The 23,721-nt window shown below is 37.8% G+C and overlaps 1 protein-coding gene across 16 annotated transcripts; it reads left to right on the top strand.

The window, feature by feature from the left end:
• The first annotated feature begins 19,186 nt into the window (after window positions 1–19,186).
• LOC145131045 (uncharacterized) lies at window positions 19,187–23,424 on the top strand. 16 transcript variants are annotated; one of them, XR_013717769.1, is made up of 11 exons: window positions 19,187–20,118; window positions 20,355–20,437; window positions 20,535–20,605; window positions 20,718–21,125; window positions 21,208–21,310; window positions 21,402–21,457; window positions 22,154–22,520; window positions 22,663–22,711; window positions 22,804–22,838; window positions 22,969–23,085; window positions 23,230–23,424. XR_013717769.1 is itself a non-coding variant. In XM_079065779.1 (11 exons), exons 8-11 carry the CDS (start codon window positions 22,432–22,434, stop codon window positions 23,338–23,340), a joined length of 366 nt encoding a protein of 121 aa, XP_078921905.1. In that variant the 5' UTR covers window positions 19,191–19,755; window positions 19,875–20,118; window positions 20,355–20,437; window positions 20,535–20,605; window positions 20,718–21,125; window positions 21,208–21,310; window positions 21,402–21,457; window positions 22,154–22,431; the 3' UTR covers window positions 23,341–23,424. The 16 variants fall into 16 exon arrangements, 11 of the variants coding, with proteins under 11 accessions (XP_078921905.1, XP_078921912.1, XP_078921904.1 ...); XR_013717771.1 differs by having other exon boundaries at window positions 22,965–23,085; window positions 23,238–23,424; XR_013717770.1 differs by having other exon boundaries at window positions 22,804–22,858.
• Window positions 23,425–23,721: the final 297 nt, after the last annotated feature.

Below are 23,721 nucleotides of genomic sequence, written 5' to 3'. Positions count from 1 at the left end.
CTCTTGGGTGCTCAATACAGGTTGTGGTATTCACATTTGTACTAATTTGTAGGGCCTAAGAAGTAGTGAAGAAGTGGAGCTCGGGAAGATAAACTTAATCATGGGCAATGGAAAGCATCACTTGTGACCAGGATTGGAGTTTATTCTTTATTGCTTAATAATGGGTTAACTTTAGATTTGAATAATATTTGTTACTCATCAGAAATGGCGAGAAATATTATTTCCTTTCATAGTTTGTACAAGCAAGGATTCACCTTTTCATTTGATAATAAAATTGGTGCTATTGATGCTTTTTATAATGATGTGTTTTATTTTAAAGCATTACCTTGTGATGGTGTATATGAAACTGTGTCGATTGTAGAAAATTTAGGAAATAATGTATTTCACATTGATTCTTCTATTACCTTGGATAAAGCATCCTTGTGGCATTGTCGTCTTGGACATGTCAACAAGAAGCGCATAGGCCAACTCCAAAAGGTTGGAGTTTTGGAATCATTTGACCTAAAATCAGATGATAGTTGCGAGTCTTGTTTACTTGAAAAAATGACAAAGTCACCCTTCACTAGTTCTTGTGGGAGGGGTGAAGGTTTGTTGGACCTCATACACACAGATGTGTGTGGACCCTTCAAAACCACCACAAGGGATGCTAATCGCTATTATCTGACTTTTACTAATGATTATAGTATATATGGATATATCTACTTAATCAAGCATAAGTCAGAGACCTTTGAGAAATTCAAAGAGCTTAAGCAGGAAATGGAGAATCAACTGGGCAGGAACATCAAGATGCTCCGATCCGATTGGGGAGGAGAGTATCTTAGTATTGAGTTCCTTTACTATCTTAAGGAATGTGGGATTGTCTCACAATTGACACCTCCTAGGACACCATAGCTGAATGGTGTGGCTGAGAGGCGCAATCGAACCTTGTTGGATATGGTTCGTTCCATGATGAGTCGATCTTCGTTACCAATCTCATTTTGGGGGTATGCCTTAGAGACTGCCGCCCATATCCTTAATCTAGTCCCTACAAAGAAGGTTGCCAAAACACCTCATGAGATGTGGACCGGAAAGGTTCCCAATCTGGACCACATCAATATTTGGGGTTGCGAAGCTTTCTTGAGGCGCGAGTCTCACGACAAGCTCGAACCTCGAAGTGAGAGGTGTATTTTCATCGGCTACCCACAGAAATCCTTTGGTTACCTCTTCTACAGACCTAATGAGAATGTGGTCTTTGTGGCAAGGAGAGGAGTCTTTCGTGAGAGAGAATTTATAAGCCAAGGAGACAGTGGGAGGCAAATTGACCTTGAAGAGCTTCAAGAGTCAAGCGGTGAAGGAACCTCAAATACTAGCGACCAACCTAAGGAGGAAACTCCTGTTGATCCGATAGATGAGCCCATACCTCTGAGGCGTTCCACGAGAGTTAGGAATGCACCTGAGCATTACTATGGTTTCCATATTACTGCGGAAGGTGATACGCTTATCAGTGATAGTACACTGGTAAGTCTGGATGAACCTAACAGCTACACGGAAGCCATGGCAGGCCCTGAGGCTGCTAAATGGAAAGAGGCTATGGACAGCGAGATATAATCCATGTATGACAATCAAGTTTGAAACTTGGTTGACAATGTGCCAGGTCGTAAGACAGTTGGGTGTAAATGGATCTTCAATAAGAAGACCGACATGGATGGTAATGTACACACTTATAAGGCACGACTGGTTGCAAAGGGCTTTTCTCAAACTCCGGGAGTTGATTATGATGAAACTTTTTCACCTGTGGCAAAGATTAAGTCTATTAGGGTTATGCTAGCCATTGTTGCATTTCATGATTATGAAATATGGCAAATGGATGTCAAAACCGCTTTCCTTAATGGAAAGTTGGCTGAGGATGTTTACATGGCTCAGCCAGAGGGTTTTGTCGATGCAAAGTACCCTAATAGAGTGTGTAAGCTTGAGAAATCCATTTATGGATTGAAACAAGCACCTCGCAGATGGAATCTTTGCTTCGATGAGAAAGTCAAAGAGTTTGGCTTTTCGAGGAGCGAGGATGAGTCCTGTGTATATGTTAGGGCTAGTGGGAGTATAGTTAGCTTTTTGGTGTTGTATGTGGATGACATACTACTCATAGGAAATGATATCCCGACTTTGCAGGAGGTTAAGTCCTGGCTTGGGAAGTGTTTCGCTATGAAGGACCTTGGAGAAGCTTCCTACATCCTAGGGATAAGGATACTGAGAGACAAGAGTAAAAGACTAATTGGACTTAGTCAGAGTACCTACTTGGATAAAGTGTTGATGAGGTTCAACATGGAGAATTCCAAGAAAGGAGAGTTACCGATCCAGCACAATGCCAGACTGAGTAAAACTCAGAGTCTGAGTACAGAAGCTGAGATAGCTGAGATGAGTCGATTACCATATGCTTCCGCTGTTGGCTCGATCATGTATGCTATGACATGTACTCGTCCTGATGTGGCCTTTGCTTTGAGCATGGTCAGCTGATATCAGGGAAACCATGGCAAGGCTCACTGGACTGCAGTAAAGAACATTCTCAAGTACCTACGGATGACTAAGGACTGGATTCTTACCCTCGGTGGGAGTGATGACTTGAGAGTAGCAGGGTATAGTGATGCTAGCTTCCAGACTGATAGGGATAATTTCCACTCTCAGTCAGGCTGGGTCTTTACCCTAAATGGAGGAGCAATTACTTGGAAAAGTTCCAAGCAGGAGACAGTAGCTGATTCTACTTGTGAATCAGAGTACATAGCAGCGAGTGAAGCGGCAAAGGAGGCAATATGGCTGAAGAACTTCATTGGAGACCTTGGAGTTGTACCAGCTATACAGGAGCCTATGGAGATTTTCTGTGACAGCAATAGTGCGGTTGCCTTAGCCAAGGAACCAAGAGATCATGGTAGATCCAGACACATTGACAGAAAATATCACTTCATAAGACACAAAATAGAAGAAGGACTCCTCGTGGCAAAGAGGGTATCGTCGGAAGAGAATCCTGCAGATCCCCTCACGAAGGGACTGACTAGGGTTAGGCATTTGCAGCATGCGAGAAGCATCAGGCTGAGAGACGATATTAGTTTTAATAATTAGATAGTTTTCTGAAACTTGTAAAATGTAATTAACATTTGATGATTAAATAAAAGTTGTTATTTATTTATGAGTAAAGTGTTACTATCCTATGTTGATCGTTTACTATTGTTTCAATTTTGCATGTTTTGACTTCCAGAATAATTATTTTATTCAAACTCTCCACAGTCGGTCATACGTTGGAAGTAAGTATTGAATCAAGACTGTCATGAATCTGGCTTGTAAGATTTGTCTAAGGTGCATTAGACATAGCAGTGGTTGCTACAACATTCATGAGTGCTCATAAGTTCTGAGTATTGGATTAAACCCACGCTCACTTGTATCAATTCATGGAATTTATCTCGAGTGATCGTGAGACGGTAATATCATATATATATATATATATATATATATATATATATATATCTTCAAACCTAGAGATATGAGTTGTTGACTATGAGTTGGTTATACATTGATTGTACGAAAACGCATTGGTAACTCAATTTCATAAAACGTGCTTTTGTGCATAATTCAACTGGTAGTTAGTACAAGCATATGAGTCGAAGTTTATTTGTTCCTTTTAGGATTAGAAGCGATATCTGGGCCCCTCGATGATTTGGTTTTGACCTATGTACCGGGCCCGGTCAGAACCTAATTGATGTGTTCAATTTAGTTCTATGTCAAACAATCAGAGATCGAGAAACAACTGCTGAACAATAAGTACGACATTGTTCCATGTATTTGTCCGGCTGATATCTTGAGAACAGATGATTATATGATCACTTATCTAAAATGGCGCTTCATAGTTCAACAGAGTTTTAAAAGAGCTACGATTGCTGGTTGGTTCCTGAAGTTATACTTGCAGCTATAGTTATCAGACTTATCCAAGTGGGAGACTGTTGGATAAGGTGTCTAAGTCCGTAACTATATTTGGTATGACTTGACCCGACCCGACATGGTCCATTTGGGTTGCACTTCACCTAACAATTTGTATGGATATATTTTTGAGAATAAGATGTTTATGATCCATTAATATATTATATTAATATTATTTAATTAGTGTTGATCAAGAATTGATCAAATGGAACTAATTAAATATGGACTCTTACATATATATGGAATGGGCTAAGATTTATTTAGGATGGGCTAAGAGTATATGGAAGTCCATGGATAGTCCATGGAGCTTTTAACCCATGGATCCTAGGTAAATGAAGAGTCATGGGTATTAGGGTGTAACCCTAATCCACCATAGTATATAAAGAGGTCATTGGTTCTAGAATTGGCACTAGTGTGTGTGAGAAACAAGGGTGGGCAGATTCTAGCAAGCATCATATTCTCTCAAGTATTTCCAAGTTGTTTTGGGTGATTTGTGACACCACTTGAGGCATCCACACTATTGGTGCTAGGCTCTAAAACTCCAAGCAATCAACCAAAAACGAAAGGTATGTTATTCTACTTAAAGTTTTGTATTACAAGTACCCCATAACATGCTAGTTAGGTTGTAAACCTTGGAAATCAAATTTGCATGCATTTTAGAGAAAACATAGATCCAAGGTTTCTAGGGTTGCATGTACACCATAGGAGTGTTAGAATTCTCAAAACCCAACACTAACTCGCTCCGGTACTCAACCTCAGGGGTTGTTTTACCAACATTCTCTTTCACAGACAACATCGGGTTGTCAGGGGGCATTCTCTTTACATTCTCTTCATTCTCTTTTTGCATTCTAGTAAACAATAACACACATGCATTAGTACAAGATCGGATACAAATATTTCAAACCATTTCTTTTTAGAAAATATCGGATTTTCTGGGAATATTCGCTTTACTTTTGCAAACAAAAGATAATCAAGGATAGGCATGCATATATTCACAGTTTTAGAACAAGACTTACAAATTATTTTATAGAAATATCGGATTTTCTGAAAACACTATGAGAACTACTCTAAACAAGTACAAAACCATTTTATACAAAAATGCGTATGAACTCACCAACGTTTTAGTTGATGCTTTTTCAAAACGACTTGTATTCTCAGGGATCCAGTAGCAGGTAATAAGCTCGACTATGAGATCAAGTGGTGCGACTTCAAGAAATGTTACTTTACTTAATTTTCTGTAACTGATGAACAAGTTCAATATGTAAACTATGTAAATGTGTATTTCCATTGTATGATGTTTGGTTGCTATGTTTCATTCATATTCAATTGTTATGATACTGTACATGAAGTCATCTGACCCCGGACATTTCCGCCGTCCCGGTTCGAGGGTGTGACAGATTAGTATCAGAGGATTGTTTATAGTGAACGAGTATATCTAACCATACAAGATATACAGCTATAAATACAATGGGACTAAAAACACTATGACTAAAAGTATACCTTAAGAATATAAGTATCTTCTAAAAGTAGACGTACTTGCTAGAACCGTATCATAATAAGAACAAAACAAAAGTATTTAGATGTTGAACACTACTGTCAAACCTAGGCAGTTATGTAACCATATCTGGGATAAATATAGCCTGATCAACTATATTTATTTGAGATACGACTAACATGTGCTTGGGAGTGAGGGTAGCGTTGCAACGAGTCTAAAACTTACCAACCTTACATGCAAAGGAGCATTAGAACCAAACCTAAAGTTTAAAATACTATAGGAGTATTTTATGATACTAAACAATAACAACAAGTCTAAAAACTTATCGATTTCGTACATCAGGAAACCCTAGGATCAAACATGTAATACTATAGTAGCATACCATATGACCTCCACACTTAAATCTTCTACATGTATCTCATACCTCCATTCTTACAAAGGCAACACAACTGAGCTTCACCCCGAAGACCCCTACTACCCTGCGGTAATAGCCAATGAATGGGTCAAGGGAGAACCAGAGGAAGTGCATGGGGAGAACCCAGAAAGGGGTCCTAAAGAATACCAAGAGATGAACCACGATGGAGAGGATTCCGATGAGGAGTCAGGCATGGATGAAGGCGCCGGAGAGATCCTTAGCGAGCCTTACTCCTCGGAAGCAATACCGAACCAACACGCAGAACAGGAAGACCTTACCAATCATCTCCGCTCCTTAGAACAGGAGGTGACCACCCTAAGACAACAGCTCATGGCAGCTGAGGCTAGGGCAGCCTTAGTAGAGCAGAGAGCGGAAGAGGCCACTCATGAAATGAGCGAAATGGTTGGACACCTTGTACGCTATTTAGACATATGAGAGTCACTACCCTATTCGCACTAAGTCCTAGGTTTACCATGTAATTCGTCACAACTAGTAGTAGTAAATCAAGAGAGGTACGCCCTACAAGAACTCTTGTAACCTGAGCCAACTAATGATCTGATATCTATAACCTATCAGGGTAACTTAACATTTGTACAATACCTATTTCTACATACTACCATTAATACATCATAGGGATGTAGGTCGAGACAATGAGAATCGTGCAACAAAACATGTGATTTAGATGCATACATGCATAGGTTTATATCTATAATCATAGATGAGATACGACTAGAGATAACCATAGTTACTCACGAACCTGTTTCTCATCATGCAACAGAATCATGTCTACCCATGGAAACAACCAGCTAGCCGGCGAAACACCAATTTTGCAGATAGACCCCGCAACCTTCCAAGCCGCTGTAACAGTTGCCGTGACAGCCGTCATGACACAACTCAACGCCAACAACCCAAATTGAAATGGAAATGGTGTCGATAACTCCAACCGTAGTAACAACCAAGGAAACCAACGAGGACAACTTACCAAGACAACCCAAACCCCAAACCTAAGGTCATGAAGCGAAAGCTAGGGAACAAGAAAGGAAGCCGTTCGACTCAAGGGCCTACCAAAAGGCAACAAGTTGTAGCATCCCTTACCCCCACTGGCCCCCTTACCCCAGCACCGAGAAGACCATATCATGGAAACCTCCCGCTCTGCAGCAAGTGCGGCTACCATCATCAGGGAGTTTGCCGAGAATTTCATTGCAAAAGTTGAAACAAGAAGGGGCACACCTCCCGCTACTGTAGGGCCCCGGCCCCATGCGGCACTCCAACCCCCAACCCAGAAGTAAGTCTCGTATGCTACGCATGCGGTGAAACGGGACACTTCAAGAGGAATTGTCCAACAGAGAAGAATGACGGAGGACCAGGAGGAGTTTAACAACTGGACGTGAAAGGGACAACAAGGAACCCTACCGAGATTTTCTGTACGTTCCCCAAACCACTCAGTCTAACTTAGTATAAACGTAAGGCCGTGTGTAATTAAGATTCTACAAGCTTAGAGTGCGTAGTTCCGCCTTAATTCCTGTTTCTTATCTAACTGTGGAATTAGGACATGACCACTCAGTCTACAATCCTTTCAATATTAAATTATGTACGACTAGGCTACATCAAACCATCATAAAGAGGTCTAATAGAAATCAGACTACGAAATCACATCGTTGATACCAAGGCACTCGTATTGCTAGGGCACCCAAAAATTCAGAACGATATAATCACAGTAGCAATACCAAGAACGAAATTGGTAACATTACAAACGTGTACATAGAACACACTATCATTTCAAACAACTATCCCTTTCAGATCAATCCAACATCTATTACAATAAGGAGCCCAACGGTGTCAATTGACATGGGCTGACTTGATCATCACCATACGAAAATCATGTGCCAACGAGGCTTTTCACCTTAACCAATTGAATAACGAAACTCCTACAACTTGTAACGACAATCCTCAAATTATCCAAGACATCTAGACCCTTAGGTACCCTTGCAAGAAATACCACTCTTTCCTAACTCATAATAGGGAAAAGAAAGAAGGAGCAATGGACACCGAGGGTAACCTAGAGATTTATAACCCCCCTAAGATGTTTCCAAAGTCCTTTCGGAAATATCATCTACATGCCAAGTTGAGTTCGGAGATCAACTCAACTCATGGAGCCATTCTCGTAGCCAGACCACCAAGACCACTTAACACCAACATAAACACCGAAGGTATCCGGTCGATGGAACGACCCAGTAAGTATGAGAGTTATCAAACCAAGACTTGAACCTCAGAGAACGCCTATCCAACTCATAAATAGGAAAGGCAAAGTGTCCATAGGACCACTGACTACTAAGAATCAAATGAAACCATCCTCAAGGATCGATATCCCCTATCCCGAATCGAAGACTTACTCGACCTGCCCTCAGGAACAAGCAAAGATCGACCTCCCACTAGTTCAGGATCATGTTGTAAGAAACTCCCATGCCAAATTAAGAAGTATGAGGCCAATTATACCGCACGAAACTTTAACTTTAGTGACAATAGTGTTCGCCCTAAGGTTTAGAGGCACTATTGTTGGGACGCCAAGTACACAATCCTCAATTACCATGACCATCCATTCACTTCACCATATAGGACGCCAAAGCAGAATGCCTCTAAGTTGGGATGAGATGACCAACACCCAACTAACCAAAGGAGCAAGGTCAAGGGCCGGTAACAAAGGTCCACTAGATCACTAAGCAAGGACTTAAATTCTCCTAGGAACGAAGAGACAAGACAAAACCAAGATACCCGCATCTTTTCCTTAGTATTTGAGAGCAGGTTTAGAAACGAATTTCGGGACGAAATTCCCTATAACGGGGGGATGATGTCACAACTAGCAAATTTGGGTTAGGAAGTTGGCCCTTGTACAAGAAAAACTCTTTGTGTAATCTTGTAACATTTCATTTAGTGAAATTCAAACGTCAACGATATTAAGTTCATACTTGCGTACATTGTCATTCAAGTCGAAGCAACCACGTGAAGACCCAAAAACTCGACCCGATAAGCCAAATCCAATCATTTTTGGGCCTTAGCCCAAGAGTTTTCGACCCAAACCCCCTTAATTGGGTCAATACCTTCCCTAGAACATTATTGGGCCGAAAACCCACTTATTTAATCACATTGGGCCGAAAACCTTTCCTTAGGCCTCATTGGGCCGAAACCTCCTATTTTGGGCCCTTTGAACCTAAAACCCTATTAAGCATCAATGGGCCAAGATTCCTCATTGGGCCAAGCCAAATCAAAGCCCACAAATATATTTTTTTGGGCCAACCTTGGGCCGGTTAGGGTTTGGAATAATTAAAAAAAATGAAGATTTAACCTAAGCATGACAACACACTTTTAACCATCATATTTCTAGACATTTAACCCCCATATAACAATGCAATCTCATGCATCTAGGAGGTTATTATCCCACAAACATCAAGGTTTAACCCCCCCTCTTCTTTCCTCTTCTTTCCTCTTCATTTCTCAGCCACTCCCTCCCTCTCCACCCATTCCCAAACTTCATCTCCAACATATTTTCTCTCATCACCCAAAAACTCTCTCATCCTTTTCTTCAAAATTCGTGGTTTGTATGTGTGTTACAAGAAGTTTCTCTTCAAGTTTCATAATTTGGTAAGTTCTATGTTTAACTCAAGTATTTTTGCTTCATGTTTATGCTTAGAACATTCAATTTACACACTTTGTTGTGTGATAAACTCCTTAGAACCCTCACAACTTCGAAGATCTCATCAAAAACTCAAGCTAGGTTCAAAGATTCTTCTTCTTCTTCATCTACATCTCGAAAATCCTCAAGCTGAGCTTCATACCCCCATATCTTTCGTATTTTTCATGTTTTCGGGGGGAGGATACAAGTCAACTCTCGTTTAACCGTTGGATATTTGCATGTACCGTTGTGTTATGTGTTTAACTTTTAGATCTTTACTTGAACATGAAGTTTATCACTTAGATCTTCATAAAAACCACGAGAAAAGTATGTGTTGTCATATATATTACATATAAACTTGTAGATATGGGATTATACACTCAAAATAGCAAAAATTGAGTGTGGTGTTCAAACATGTATAACCTAAACTCAAAAATCAGCTTTTAACAGAAACGTTTTTGTCTAATTACGGACTGTTTTGACCACCTTAATTATAAATTTTTTTACATGCAAAAAGCTCAAGTTTATACCTTTAAAATGACTACTCTCACGCGTTCATACGATTTTTCTACAATTTTTGGCGATTTTTACAAAACTGCCTATCATTTCCGGAATGATTTCGGACCAGTCGGTGAAGATGAACATTTTCACACTGGTTTGAGGCTATTAAAAATTATAATAAAAATTCTGAACAAAGTCATTTTCCAAACTCTCAGAGTTTACGGATCCAAATTTTGACTTACGATGATTTTTCTATAATTTTACTAAAAACAGGGACAGAAAGGTCAAAAACAATAAATTATTTTTATCATGCTAAAAGCTCTTATACATCTGTTAGATGTAAGTTTGTATAACTTATATATACTTTTAAAACATCTAGACATGTTAACTTATATGTACTTAATATATATATATATATATATATATATATATATATACATATATATATATATATATATATATATATATATATATATAATTCCTTATTGGGCCTGGAAATAATATACATGTTTAGTGGGCTTTAGTGTCCTTTTACATGATTAGTGGGCCTTAATGTCCTTTTGCATTTTTAGTGGGCCTTAGTGTCCTTTTACACGTTTAGTGGGCCTTAGTGTCCTTTTACATGCTTAGTGGGCCTAGGTGTCCTTTTGCATGTTTAGTGGGCCTTAGTGTCCTTTTACGTGTTTAGTGGGCCTTAGTTGTCCTTTTACATGTATATTGAGCCCGGGATATGTATAATCTCATTCCTTTTGAGCCTAGAAATACTTTACATGCTTAGTGCGCCTTAGTTGTCCACTTACATGTTTAGTGGGCCTGTAATGTACTTTATATGTTTCTTTTCGCGTAAATTCGATTAAGGATCAAGTGAGACGTGTCGGTTGACACCTATTGAGTGTACGATCGTAGCCTATAGTTATAACCAGAGTCTCTTTGAGGGAGAGCAGGGGTTTGTGTATAGATCTATACGGGGATGACACCCCACACCTGAGTTGTTCGCTACAGTTAGACTAGGCCAGTCTAGGGTGACAAAAACCTTATTCTATTCCGTCAGCGTCCAACAACTCCATGACAGCCGAAATTGTCATTATCTAGTATGGTTATAACGACTCACTTAGAAGAATTATCGTTATAAAATTTACGGGGAAATCATTCTCTTTTCTCTTTGGATTACTCTGTAACTAACTCGCGCCGATACTAAACCTTGGGGGTTGTTTTACCAGCATTCTCTTTCACAGACAACATCGGGTTGTCAGGGGGCATTCTCTTTATATTCTCTTCATTCTCTTTTTGCATTCTAGTAAACAATAACACACATGCATTAGTACAAGATCGGACACAAATATTTCAAACCATTTCTTTTTAGAAAATATCGGATTTTCTGGGAATATTCGCTTCACTTTTGCAAACAAAAGATAATCTAGGACATACATGCATATATTCACAGTTTTAGAATGAGACTTACAAATTATTTTATAGAAATATCGGATTTTCTAAAAACACTATGAGAACTACTCTAAACAAGTACAAAACCATTTTATACAAAAATGCTTATGAACTCACCAACTTTTTAGTTGACGCTTTTTCAAAACGACTTGTATTCTCAGGGATCGAGTAGCAGGTAATAAGCTCGACTATGAGATCAAGTGGTGCGACTTCAAGAAATTTTACTTTACTTACTTTTGTGTAACTGATGAACAAGTTCAATATGTAAACTATATAAGTGTGCATTTCCAATGTATGATGCTTGGTTGCTATGTTTCATTCATATTCAATTGTTATGATACTGTACATGAAGTCATCCACCCCCGTACGTTTTCGCCGTCCCGGTTCGGGGGTGTGACAAGAAGATTAATGGAGATGATGAAAATTATGGGCTTGTTGATCATTTGAAGGCTTGGAGAAAATGAATTTTGAATATGCATGAAATAGAAGAATATTCGAGCATGCAGAGATTATTGATCGGGCGAGTGCACGAGCTATGAGTGATTTGGAGAGACCAAATTGAACTTAAAATGGGCTATGAGCTGATTGGAATCGATCTGGGCCAGTGGGATATGCTTTGGAGGCCCAAAACTCAAAGAAGCCTACATCAGACACCACCCACGCTAGGGGTGAGCAAACCCAAACCACGAAACCGAGAAACTGACTAAAACCGACGAAACCGAAACCAAGAAAACCGAAGCCGAAGCAAAACTGACGGTTAGGGTTTGAATTTTTTAAAAACCAAAAAGTCGGGTTCGGTTTCGGTTTTTACCCAGAAACCAACTCATCCAACCCGAGAAATCGACCCATAATTAAAACCGACAAACCGCCCCAAGAAACCGACCCATCCAATCCGAGAAACCGACCCATACTTGATTGTGTTTTGCTTGTAAAAGATTATTTCGGGCTTTTGTTGTAACTTGTAATAGACTATTTGGTTGTAAGAGTCATGTTTTTTAAGTATTTAACTTCAATTTGGTGTTTTTTGAAGTATTTAACTTCTTTCTTCATTTCTGGAAAATGGGTTTAAACCTAAAACCCATGGGTTTAAACCCAGAACCCGTGAGTGTATGGGTTGAACCCAAGAAACCAAAAAACCGCCCAAACCGATCTCAAAACCCGAGAAACCGAACCGATCAGAAACTGATCCTATTAGGTTCTGAAAACCAGAAACCGACCATTTATGGGTTGGGTTGGGTTTGGGTCTAAAACTGACCCATGCACAGCCCTAACCCGGGCAACCCACCCGCGCAGAGTTGGGCGGCCGCACACAGACGTGCATAGGCATTTTCGGAATTCCATATTGAGAGCTATTTGAGGAAGGTTGGTGTGCATCCACATCCGAAATTTGAAGGTTTCTCCGGTGATTTTGGAGCATTTGGAAGGCCAAGAACACATCATAAACAACATCTTTTTTCTCTTGATTCTTGCTAGATGTTTGGTATAATCTACTCTTACTTTGTTTTCTTGAGTTTAGCCAGGTTAGGCTAAACTAATATTGGTTGACTTTTTTGAAATCACTTGAATGTTGAAGGACTCCATGAACTTGTTCTTGAATCTTTATGAGAATGTTTTATGTTTTATCATCTTCTTGCTACTTGTATGTTTTTATTCATGAGTTTAAATGTATTCGTAGTGATTAGATGGCTAATTTCTTTATTAAGTAATGGATCTTCAAATTAGCAAGCAACAAGTGGTTCTTGTGTTAGTTTTCACTTCACACAATCACAAAAACATTTTCTCCAACATGGTAGTGAAAGCATTTGACTCCTCTTGTATTTGGTGACTTTTTTGGTTCTTAATGCTAGTTAATTTTCACTAATTACATACTTAATGGAAATTGTGACTTTAACTAAGGAAATATGTTATGAGCTTCTCTAGCTATTTTATTAACTAAGAAAAGTCTAGGTAATCTCAAGCTTCTTGGATTACTATAGCCAACTTAGAGATTTAAAACAAGTATTACACTATTGGATTCTAATGATATGTTCACCAATTGTTCAAGTGAGGAAACCTTAAGTTAACCATTTCTCTCTTATTGATTTTACATCAAACTATTGCTTTTGTTAAATTGTGTCTTTAAATTCTAATTTTCTTTTAAACATTTCAAAAGATCAAAAACCCTATTTTTATTTTATTTTAGTTTACAAGTGTTTGTACAACAAGATTTTTTCATAGAAGTAACAAATTTAACCAATCTCCGTGGATTTGATCCCTTTACCATTATACACTATTTTAGTGTACAAGATTTAGGGTTATTTATTTTGTTGTCCTCGATAACCACCAATACACCACAAAACACATATATAATGCATGCATACAAGGCCTAGAACACATGGTTAGACCGCCACCTGAGCCTTCAGCGATAAGCTGGACCGCTCCCGAGCCTACAACATAAGTTGGACCACTCCCTTGGGCTTACAGTATCAACTGGACCGCCCGGGTATCTTGGCCTTCAACATAAAGCAGGACCGCCGCAACCCAACCACATAATGTCGACATATGCAACCAATAATCAATAACCAACCATACAGGTAATCACACATGTCTACCAATCTAACAGATCACTAAAGCATAGCAACATCTTATACACAAGGATACATAACACAATCTAGTGGGCTGGCCTTGGTGCCTTCGACCCACGAATATAGTGAGAGAACTCACATTAAAGTCTAGAAGGTAGCTAAACTGATTACAAATACAAACACCGACTCTACATGTCACATATACAACAAACAGGGACCAAGTCTCAATCAATAACTCAAAATGTTCCCTTTCACCTAAAGTCAAACTTGGTCAAAATCAACGGTCAACGGTCAATATAACATCCCGATATTAGGTATTTTTATTATTTCTTGTATCTTTATCAAAAGTGGCACATTTGCTCCCATGAAGAAAAGGTTTGCTATTTCGGTCATACGCAGGGCATACGTAAGAGTACGTGCAGCGTACTCATGCAACATGAAAATCACAGATGATCAAATAGTACGTTGGGTGTACGTGTGGTACGCCGTACGTACTAGCCCATACTTCAAACCCTAATTTTAAGGGTTGCTCCTTATTTAAAGAACATAATGTCCCCATTTGATCATCCTTATCAGCCACCAAACCCTCCCTAAACCCTAATTCCGAGTTGAGTTGCTTGTGTGAGTTTTTGCATACTTTTTGAGTGTTCTTGGTGCTTGTAGTGGAAGAAGGAGACTAGAGAAGAAGGAGTGGGTGCTAGTAAGCTTGTAGATCCAGAAACTTTTCCTCTTTGTGCATCATTTTCAGGTATAAAGTCTATACCTTGGCAGGCTTTTCATTATATCTTCATGGTTGAAGTTTTATGAACTTTTTCCCCCAAGATTGGACCTTTATGAGTTTCGAGCACTCCAGGGAATTGTAGTTGGCCTTACATGCATTTTAGGACCTATAGATTCATAAAAATGGTTGCTTGATCATTCCTTTTTGCTCATGCATGAGTAAAGTAGCTTAAAGTGTATTAGAAGTTAAAGATTGTTGCATTGGGACTTTTCTAGCCATGAAAAGGCTTAAAGTCAATGACTTTAGGGTTAAGACATCTTAGAATGGTCAGATCTGAGGTTGGGTTAGTTGTCTTAGTGGATTAAAACATAAAGTTTGTGAAAGTAGAGGTAGACGGAGTACGTCGAGCATACTCCTAGCAACGCCCCGCGTAGCCGGTTCCACCTGATGGGTTTTGAGTACTATAACACTCCTATGGTGCACATATGTGACAACCCGGAAATTTTTTTGATTTTAAAGCCCAGTCAATCAGCTCAAATGAGTGTCAAACTCATTAGTACTGAGTTCTAGCCCGGTTAAAGGTCTTTCTAAGGAGTTTCAGCCTAGTACACTTAAGGAATAAGTGTTGGAATTTATCTGCTAAAGGCCACAGTACAAGAATCAAGCCCTAAACTCCATCAAATGGAGTTTACGACCGTAAACATGGAGTTTACGGCCGTAAACTCATGTAGGCCGTAAACTCCTCCATATAAGTTCATTTCCTTCACTATTCTTCATTCTTTCACTTTCCCTTCAAGAACACATGAGTTTTCTCTCAAGTATCATCCCGATCTTCATGCTTGATCTTCAAAAATCGTAAGTGTTCTTTCTCTAGTTTGTTGATAATCCTTCTTAACTAGCTTCATCCTCATGATTCATCCATAAAAATCATGTTTTCTTAGATCTTCAAGTTTCACCAAGAACACCAAGAACACTCACTAGTGTTCTTGGCCAATATCAACCATTTCAAGCTTCTAGATCGTAAGTACACTTCCCTATACTTCATATCTAGTTAGTATCCATGCTTAGAGGCTTGAAAACATCAAGACCACAAGATCAAAGGGAGTTTACGGCCGTAAACTCCCAAGACCGTAAACCCCTTTTTGGTAGCCATTAGAGCCATAAACCCTATAGGATGCAAGGCAAGTGACCCAGAACCCATCCTTGAAGTGTATAGGACCTTAAACATCGAAAACATCAAGGACCATTAGAGTTTACGGCCGTAAACTCATGGAGAAGTGGTCCATGGGCCGTAAACTCTACAAAGGGGTGAAATGTTGCCCCAATCACTTCCTAAGGCTTAGACTTGAAGTTAGGATGCTTCCTTATGACCTTTAAGACTTCAAGACACAAAATGGTAGAAGTACCATGAGTTTACGGCCGTAAACTCATGGGTTTACGACCGTAAACTCCAAGGGAGTTGGTCCCTAAACCGTAAACACATGTTAGTGCCATTTCACTTTCCTTTGATGAATCACATGTGATTCCAACACTTGATCAAGGTGTTTCCTAGTCCCGGAAGGTGTTTCCTTTCATATAGTTGTTTATAAACACTATATTCATGTCAATATGTGTCCTTATATGTCATTTAGGACCTGTTGTGTCTCGGGACTTCATTCGTGGAACTTCTCATCCTTACACGCATTCACGTTTGAATCACCCACATCAGGTGAGTTCATACCCCGTAATGAATCTTTTAACTGTTTTAACTGTTTCAAGGGGGGGGATACAAGTTGAACACAATGATAATTGTGTAAATGTTTGTTATAAACATCTTTCAAAATGTTACTTATGTCATTTATAAGTCGTCAAAACATTTCAAAACTCTTTTAAAGTTATGTTACTTTCTAGTTATACAAAACTTTGTTTTTAAAGTACAAACATAACTTAGTAGATAAACGAGTCTTTCCAGTAACAGTCTAAGTAGAACATTAGTAAGCTATAATAGGTATAGTTTAGGAGAATGCTATTCATTACTTCTAGTACAATGAAGCACAAAAACAAACAATACCATACAGAACAGATAGTGAAGAGAATCAAACAATACCATAAATAGAGAACACAAAATTGCTAGAAACAAACAGAACGTACAAGATACAGTACAAAACAAACAAGTTAGGTTGCTATAGCATGAGAACACACATACGGGATCTAATTATACCAATGAATCACTAACTCATTGTTTTAAACAAAAGGTGATAGTTATATTGGGTATACATGATCATATACTTTAATGTGAATTACACGGCTTGCAAGAATTTGCAGAGGTCGTGTTTAGTTTCCCCTAATCTCCTGACAGGGAGAGCGTATAGTAAGGGTTCTAGCCTTCACATTATAACCGTAATAAAACAAATATGTTTTTAGGTTATTAGTACATCCGCATGTCATTATAAACGACAACTGTGTACTTACACTTCCCTTTCTTTCATAAAGTGACGATACCACTTGAAAGTCCAACCCAAACTATTTTCGAGTCAAGATAGTTATAAACTAGGGAAAATAGACAAACGGAACAGTCGAGTCTAGCACATAACAGAAGATGCCTTGGTAGAAGGATACGAATAAAAGAGAGGACCATAATGCTAGTCTTATGATTCCTTAATGTATACATAACAGGATATATATATACCAATAGGGTTCGACAGGTAATAGGATGTGTGCTCTCCGCTTCATTTCATGTTCCTTGTTTGGTTGTGGGCTTGGAACGAATTCACCCAATCTATTTTCTACCCGATTCTATATATATGTATGCTTAGTATACATTGAGTCATCATAAGGGTACCAGGTATGGGTCAGGTTATAGGACACAGAGTCAAAGCACAGTTTTCTAGTACAAAACATACTTTCAGTACTTTTGGTATACAAAACTAGAAACTTCCCGGTAAAGGGTTTAATCCATTTTATTAAACTAGTACAATTTAAAAGACCTTAGGTGAGTAACTCTATAATACCTTAGTTTATACACCATGTTTATGTATAAAACTAATACCTAATAGGTAGTTGGATGTGTGCTTTCCGCCTTAATTTATGTTCCTCGTTTGGTTGTGGAATTAGGGCAGATTTGCTCAATTAACTTTCTATCCGATATTAGATTATATTTAACAGTATAAACTAAGCTATTATAAAAGTAGTCACTATGGTCACTATTTTATTATAAGAAATAAGGGTTTTCTTAAAGAAATTCTTCATTAGATATAAAGGAAACATTACAATTAACTCCATGAGTAACAAGTGATTACACCAGGGTTATATATGACGATGATCTAACAAGCAATGGAATGTGTGCTATCCGCCTTAATTCCTGTTCCTTGTTTGGTTGTGAGCTTAGGGCAGATGCGCACAATCGATTGTTTGTTTACTCTGAGTCTTATATAACTTGTACCCACTTAGTACCCATAGAATCGGTTGTAGTGTCATTTTACTTAAACTTCCATCAAAGTAGGAAATATATGATTTTCTAGAGGAACAGGCGAACTTTTCAAAACAGGACTTACAACTTACGACATTTTACAACTACACGTTACAACTACATTTTTAACACCATTTTACATCTACATTTTTAACAACACTTTACAACTTATTTACATCACTAAACTCTTATGAACTCACCAGCTTAATTGCTGATCAACTCTTTCAAATAACTTGTATTCTCAGGAGACTATTAGACAGGTGCTCGTGCTGGGAACTCAGAAGATGGAGCATTATAGCTTCAAGTATTGTTTTGTTATTTGTTTATGAATTCTATGTTTTGTGAACACACACATTGTAAACACTTTCTTTCGAAATGAAATGGTTGTTCATTACTTGCTTACCATATACATATCTCGTGATACTACACATGACGTCCTCCACCCCTGAACGTTTCCGCCGTTCCGGTTTTGGGGTGTGACAACATACAACCCTAATGTCTTGGATCTAAGTTTTCTCTAATTATACATGCAACTTCATATTATCCAAAGCATATACCCTAGCTAGCATGAAATTGGAGATATACAACATAAAAACTAGTTAGATGAATACCTCTTTTATGTAGCTTGTTGAACTTGGCTTTTCAAGAGCTTAGCACCTCAAGTGTGATTCCTCAAATGGTTCACAAACACCAAAAGCAAGAGGAGGACTTTCAGATAGAGGTTATGAAGCTCTAAATTCGGCTAGGGTTTCACCTTGGAATAGAGTGGACGATTTTTGCATGCTAGGGGTTACTTTTATAGTATGGAATTCCTAAGGGTTTCAACTTGAAAACCCTAATTCATTTACTTGGGCCATAAATCCAATAATCCATATGATAGGCCCTTTGGACTAACTTCGTGGACTCTCACATAGATTTAGTCCATTTAGTCAACATGGAATATTAGCCCAGTCCACCACCAAGATAAGTATCTTATAGTATGGAATTCCTAAGGGTCGAATCCCTTGCCTCTGATACCTTATTTTCCTCTGATACCGTATTTAGTTGAGGGCGGCGACAGTGAACGAAGTCGAGGGCGGTGATGTTCGTTGGAGACTCACTTGGGCGAAAGCAATAGGAGTCGTTGATTTGTATGACGTCGTCGGCCGTGCCACAGTCCACCACCAAGATAAGTATCGACGGTCCTATCTCCACATTTAAGTTTTTGGTCTACTCCAATTGAAGTAAGCGGTTGATTTTTTTTGCCCAATAAAATCAGTCGGTATTCATAGTTGGTGTATTCTGGTGATTAGAATTGCTATATTTATTTATTTGTTGTGCTTTTTACTTTTCGCATTACTAGAGTTGAGATTTTATTGATTTCGTTGCTTCTGTTCTTCTTCTTAGATCCGCATATTATTATTGCTTTCATTAATGCAATCGTTGTTATGGTTTAGAAGATGCCCTTGTCATGCCTTCTTGGCATGAAGATGCCACCTCAAGCTTCCCCATTTAAACGTGTGTGTATTATCTATCGCCTCATGTTTGGTCCAATTTAGGTGATCGGCTTCATGGTAAGGGAAGTGGTTTCTTTAATTATGATTTGTAAAATTGTCACATTTAGGGGTTTGGAAATATATTTGTTCCTTCTGTTGGGATTTGACATTTGATTGGATTTGGCACATTATCTCAGTTCGGTGATGATTATGCAAGCAATATGAGATGTGGGGCAACTGACTTGCCTCTGTCATATCCCAACAACAATATTCAGTGATACCCAACCAGTTGATGTTGAAATTTGAAAGAAAGTTTCACCATGCATACCAAGTGTTCGATAAAATGCTTGAACCAGGACAATCCAGTCCTTAAAGAGCAATAACACCCAGTCCTTAAAGGGAGATAACAGGGCAACATGGGAAATATTTGACCTGATCAAGGTTGTTGATTTTCTCATGTAACAACAGTTGGTATTGACACATGGATAATGATTTGTTTTATCAGACAACTTGATACTTATATAAGTTCTTTCTTCCTATGCATCTGTATCTTTCTCTTCATGGCATTCATCAATCATCTACTTTTGGAGTTTTACATTAATGAATTTGTATTTTTTTGCAACGTCATTGTTGTTTATTTAAAATTAATTTGTATATATTTTGAATTCTTGAAACAGTATACTGTGAAGAGAAAGGCAGTTAGAATCTGGGGTTGCAAGGACTGTGGGAAAGTGAAAGCAGGGGGTGCATACACATTGAAGTAATAATATTTAATATCTAATTTTTCTTTTGATATATTAATGTTTTTAATTTACTGATATATTTATTTTTGTTTGTTTGTGTATGAATGATGATAGTACTGCAAGTGCTGTTACAGTTAGGAGCACAATTCGAAGGGGGAGGGGGAGGGGGAGCTTCCACGAACAGGGTAAAATCACTTGCATCTGGAATTTACTATTTACTACCCTCATCTATCTAGCAATTTAATCTTTATTTTCTTCTTTTTTTCCTTTCTTATTTTCTTTTATTATGTAAAAAAGGGTAAAATCACTTGCATCTGGAATATCAGAGTCTGAAGAATTAAGGTCAAACTTCCTGCCAAAAAAACTTCCATGTGAGTCAATGTCAGTCAATATGAAGGAAATTCAAGTGGTACAAAACCCAAAATCTTGTCCCCTTTTCAAATCTTATTTGATATTTTACTTTCTTACCCTTTGTATGGTTTGTGGAGTGTCAAATTGAGAGTGACAAAGTATCTTCAACAAGACTGTAATTAAATCATATTGACAAAAAATTGAAAACTTAACCAAATCTTTTCACAAGTCATGTAAGATGAAAGAAGAACTGAGCTCCCTTGATACCATCACATTTGTTAATAGTCATTTGAGGAAGCAAGCATGCTGCCAGATCATACGAAAGGATATGTAAGACCTCATTTCACTTGGCATGTAAGACCTCATTTCACTTCAAAATTTTGTTATAGCTAATTGTATTTTACATATTATTTATATAAGTGATTGATCTTTGCAGGTGTTTGGCTGATGAAACTGCTGTTTTGCTACTGTATGCTTTGGTTCATGGGAATTCAGACTTTTTGGAATATGTGTTGGTGCGGACTGATATCGATACATTGGTATGAATCTATTATTACAAAAAGCAAAATACATTTAGTCTTGTTTGTTGTCTATCTTGTCTGAGATTCTTTCTTCAATTAAAATGGCCAGTTAATGCCTCTGTTGGAGACACTCTATGATGCTTCAAGGAGAACATCAAATCAAATGTACATGGTGCTGATTATTCTGTGCTTATACTTAGCCATGATGCTTCTTTTAATGCTAGCATCCACAAGCTAGTAATTTTGTTTTACTTTTATCAGATATAATATGGTTTTTTATTTACTTTACTCATAATCTTGTTAATTGAGGCAATTATCCTAATATTATATCCAAAAATGAACATTCAAAAGTTGAAACGGACCCCACTTTTGAAAATGATACAACTTACCCTTTAACCTCTTCTAAACCACCACTTCAATTCACTCAATCCAAAGTCTCAATCAATGACATTGTAAGAAAAGCCAGTTCATCATCTTCAATGGCTATGGCTGCCTCTTTTGGTCAACATAAATCAGCCCCACATGTTGACCAAATTTCAAATTCTTCAAATGCTAGAACTTTGAAGCGATGTGTTAATGTTCATGCGCGTATAAAAGTGTTGCGTGAAAATTGGGATGGATTTAATTCCACATATAAACACCTTCTCATTTTTGTTTTAGGTCATGGATCTATGTCATTTGGTAAGAGTTATGGCATCAAGTTAAGACATTTTAGTCCAGAAACTGGTTAATGTTAAAACCTAAATGTGCTGATTTATATTAAGGCTGGTTAAGATAGTGGTTGTAGCTAACTCATTTGCTTAAAACTTAAAACTGTTTTGTGTGTTCTACTGAAAGAATTTTATGTATCTTTCTGTATAGGTTATTGTTAATGCTTTCCCAATCCTTCTTAGAGGTTCAGAAGAGCAATTCTGCACTCTATTGTTAGAAGATAAATCCTTATTCAGCCACAGGAATTATATGTGTATATGATGGTGCTGTTTCTATGACTCAATGGGGATATAGCTTAATGCAGAAAGAAAAACTTAATATAGAAGGTCAAGGAAACGAAGCTTGCTTTCTCCATGAAGTCCTAACTTTTTTACAAATGTGTTGTGTACTGTTATCTACCCTTTCTTAGAGAGGATCTGCCTGGATGGATGTCGTTCTCAGGCCAAGCTTGCTGTTTCTACAATCAGTGGATTGATGGGTTACTTATGAGCAGTCCAGTCTCTCAGATTTATGCATGGTCTATCAGCTTTTTCTTTATCTAACTCATTTTATTTTCATCTCATAATCTGCAATAAATAGGATTTGTGGTTTAATAAGGGTATCTGTTTATTCACTTACGAAAAAAAACAAATTGTTTAACAATCTAAGTTTTGTTTCAGGTTGCAAATTGAGATGCAAAGTTACCTTGAGCTCTGGACAAATGAAAAGGTAAAAAGTTTAAGACAATTTATGGTGAATGTAGTATTCCTTATGTTAAAAGAAGATTTATGATGACATGACATAATTTAACATGTTTTTAGGCCATGAGATTTTCACATGTACGAAAAAACTGAAGGTCTGTATTACATGAACTTGGTATAAAGACTGATGACATTGGTTTTTGGGCCTGTATTTTTTATTTTATTTTATTTTATCTTTTGACTTTATGTAGTGTAGCTAAGAAAAGTTTTTTGATTTGTAGTCAGCCTTGCAAAGGAATATTGCTTTTTGGGCCTCCTAGGAAAACACTTGTTGCCAAAGCACTTGCAAATGAAGTAGGAGCTAACTTCATCAGCATAACTAGTTCCACACTTACATCTAAGGTACTCTACTTACATTTCTCCACTCCTCACCCATACATATTTTTTTTCATAGTTCTCTAGTGATATTTTTTTATGTAGTGTCGTAGAATGATTGGCTCCTATCTTGTTTTTTGATATTTATACGCAATTTTTTTCCATGGTGAGGTTGCAAGGCTTAAAGTTGCCATGAAGATTGTCAAAGGAGAAATTACTCACGGGTTCCTTTTAATGTTGTACATGTTTGGTTTTTCTATAATAAATATTATGCAATATTAGCAATGTATTATATTTACTTACTATTGGAATGATAATTTGTATTTGACATATTAGTGCAATGAATTATCTTTCTTATTTATTGTATTTTATTTTGTATTATTAGACTTTTAATGTGTTATTTAATTTGAAAATTGCTAAATCTATCAAAATACATAATTTTTAAAACATTTAAAATTATGACACGCAAATGCGTGTCATCTTCATTTATGACAGGGGCTTTAATGATACGCAATGCGTGTCCTAAACGCGTGTCGTAAGGTTACGACACACAAATACGTGTCGTCTTCATTTATGACAGGGCCTTCCTTGATACGCATTGTGTGTCGTAAATGAGCGTCGTAAATGCGTGTCATAACTGCGCGTCGTCTATAGACGACGCGC

Source organism: Lactuca virosa, chromosome 8 (assembly GCF_052849685.1).
Source record: "Lactuca virosa cultivar CGN04683 chromosome 8, Lactuca_virosa_CGN04683_v6, whole genome shotgun sequence".
NCBI lineage: Eukaryota > Viridiplantae > Streptophyta > Magnoliopsida > Asterales > Asteraceae > Lactuca > Lactuca virosa.
The sequence above is the reverse complement of the archived record's forward strand: the minus strand, read 5'-3'. Positions and strand labels throughout refer to the sequence as shown.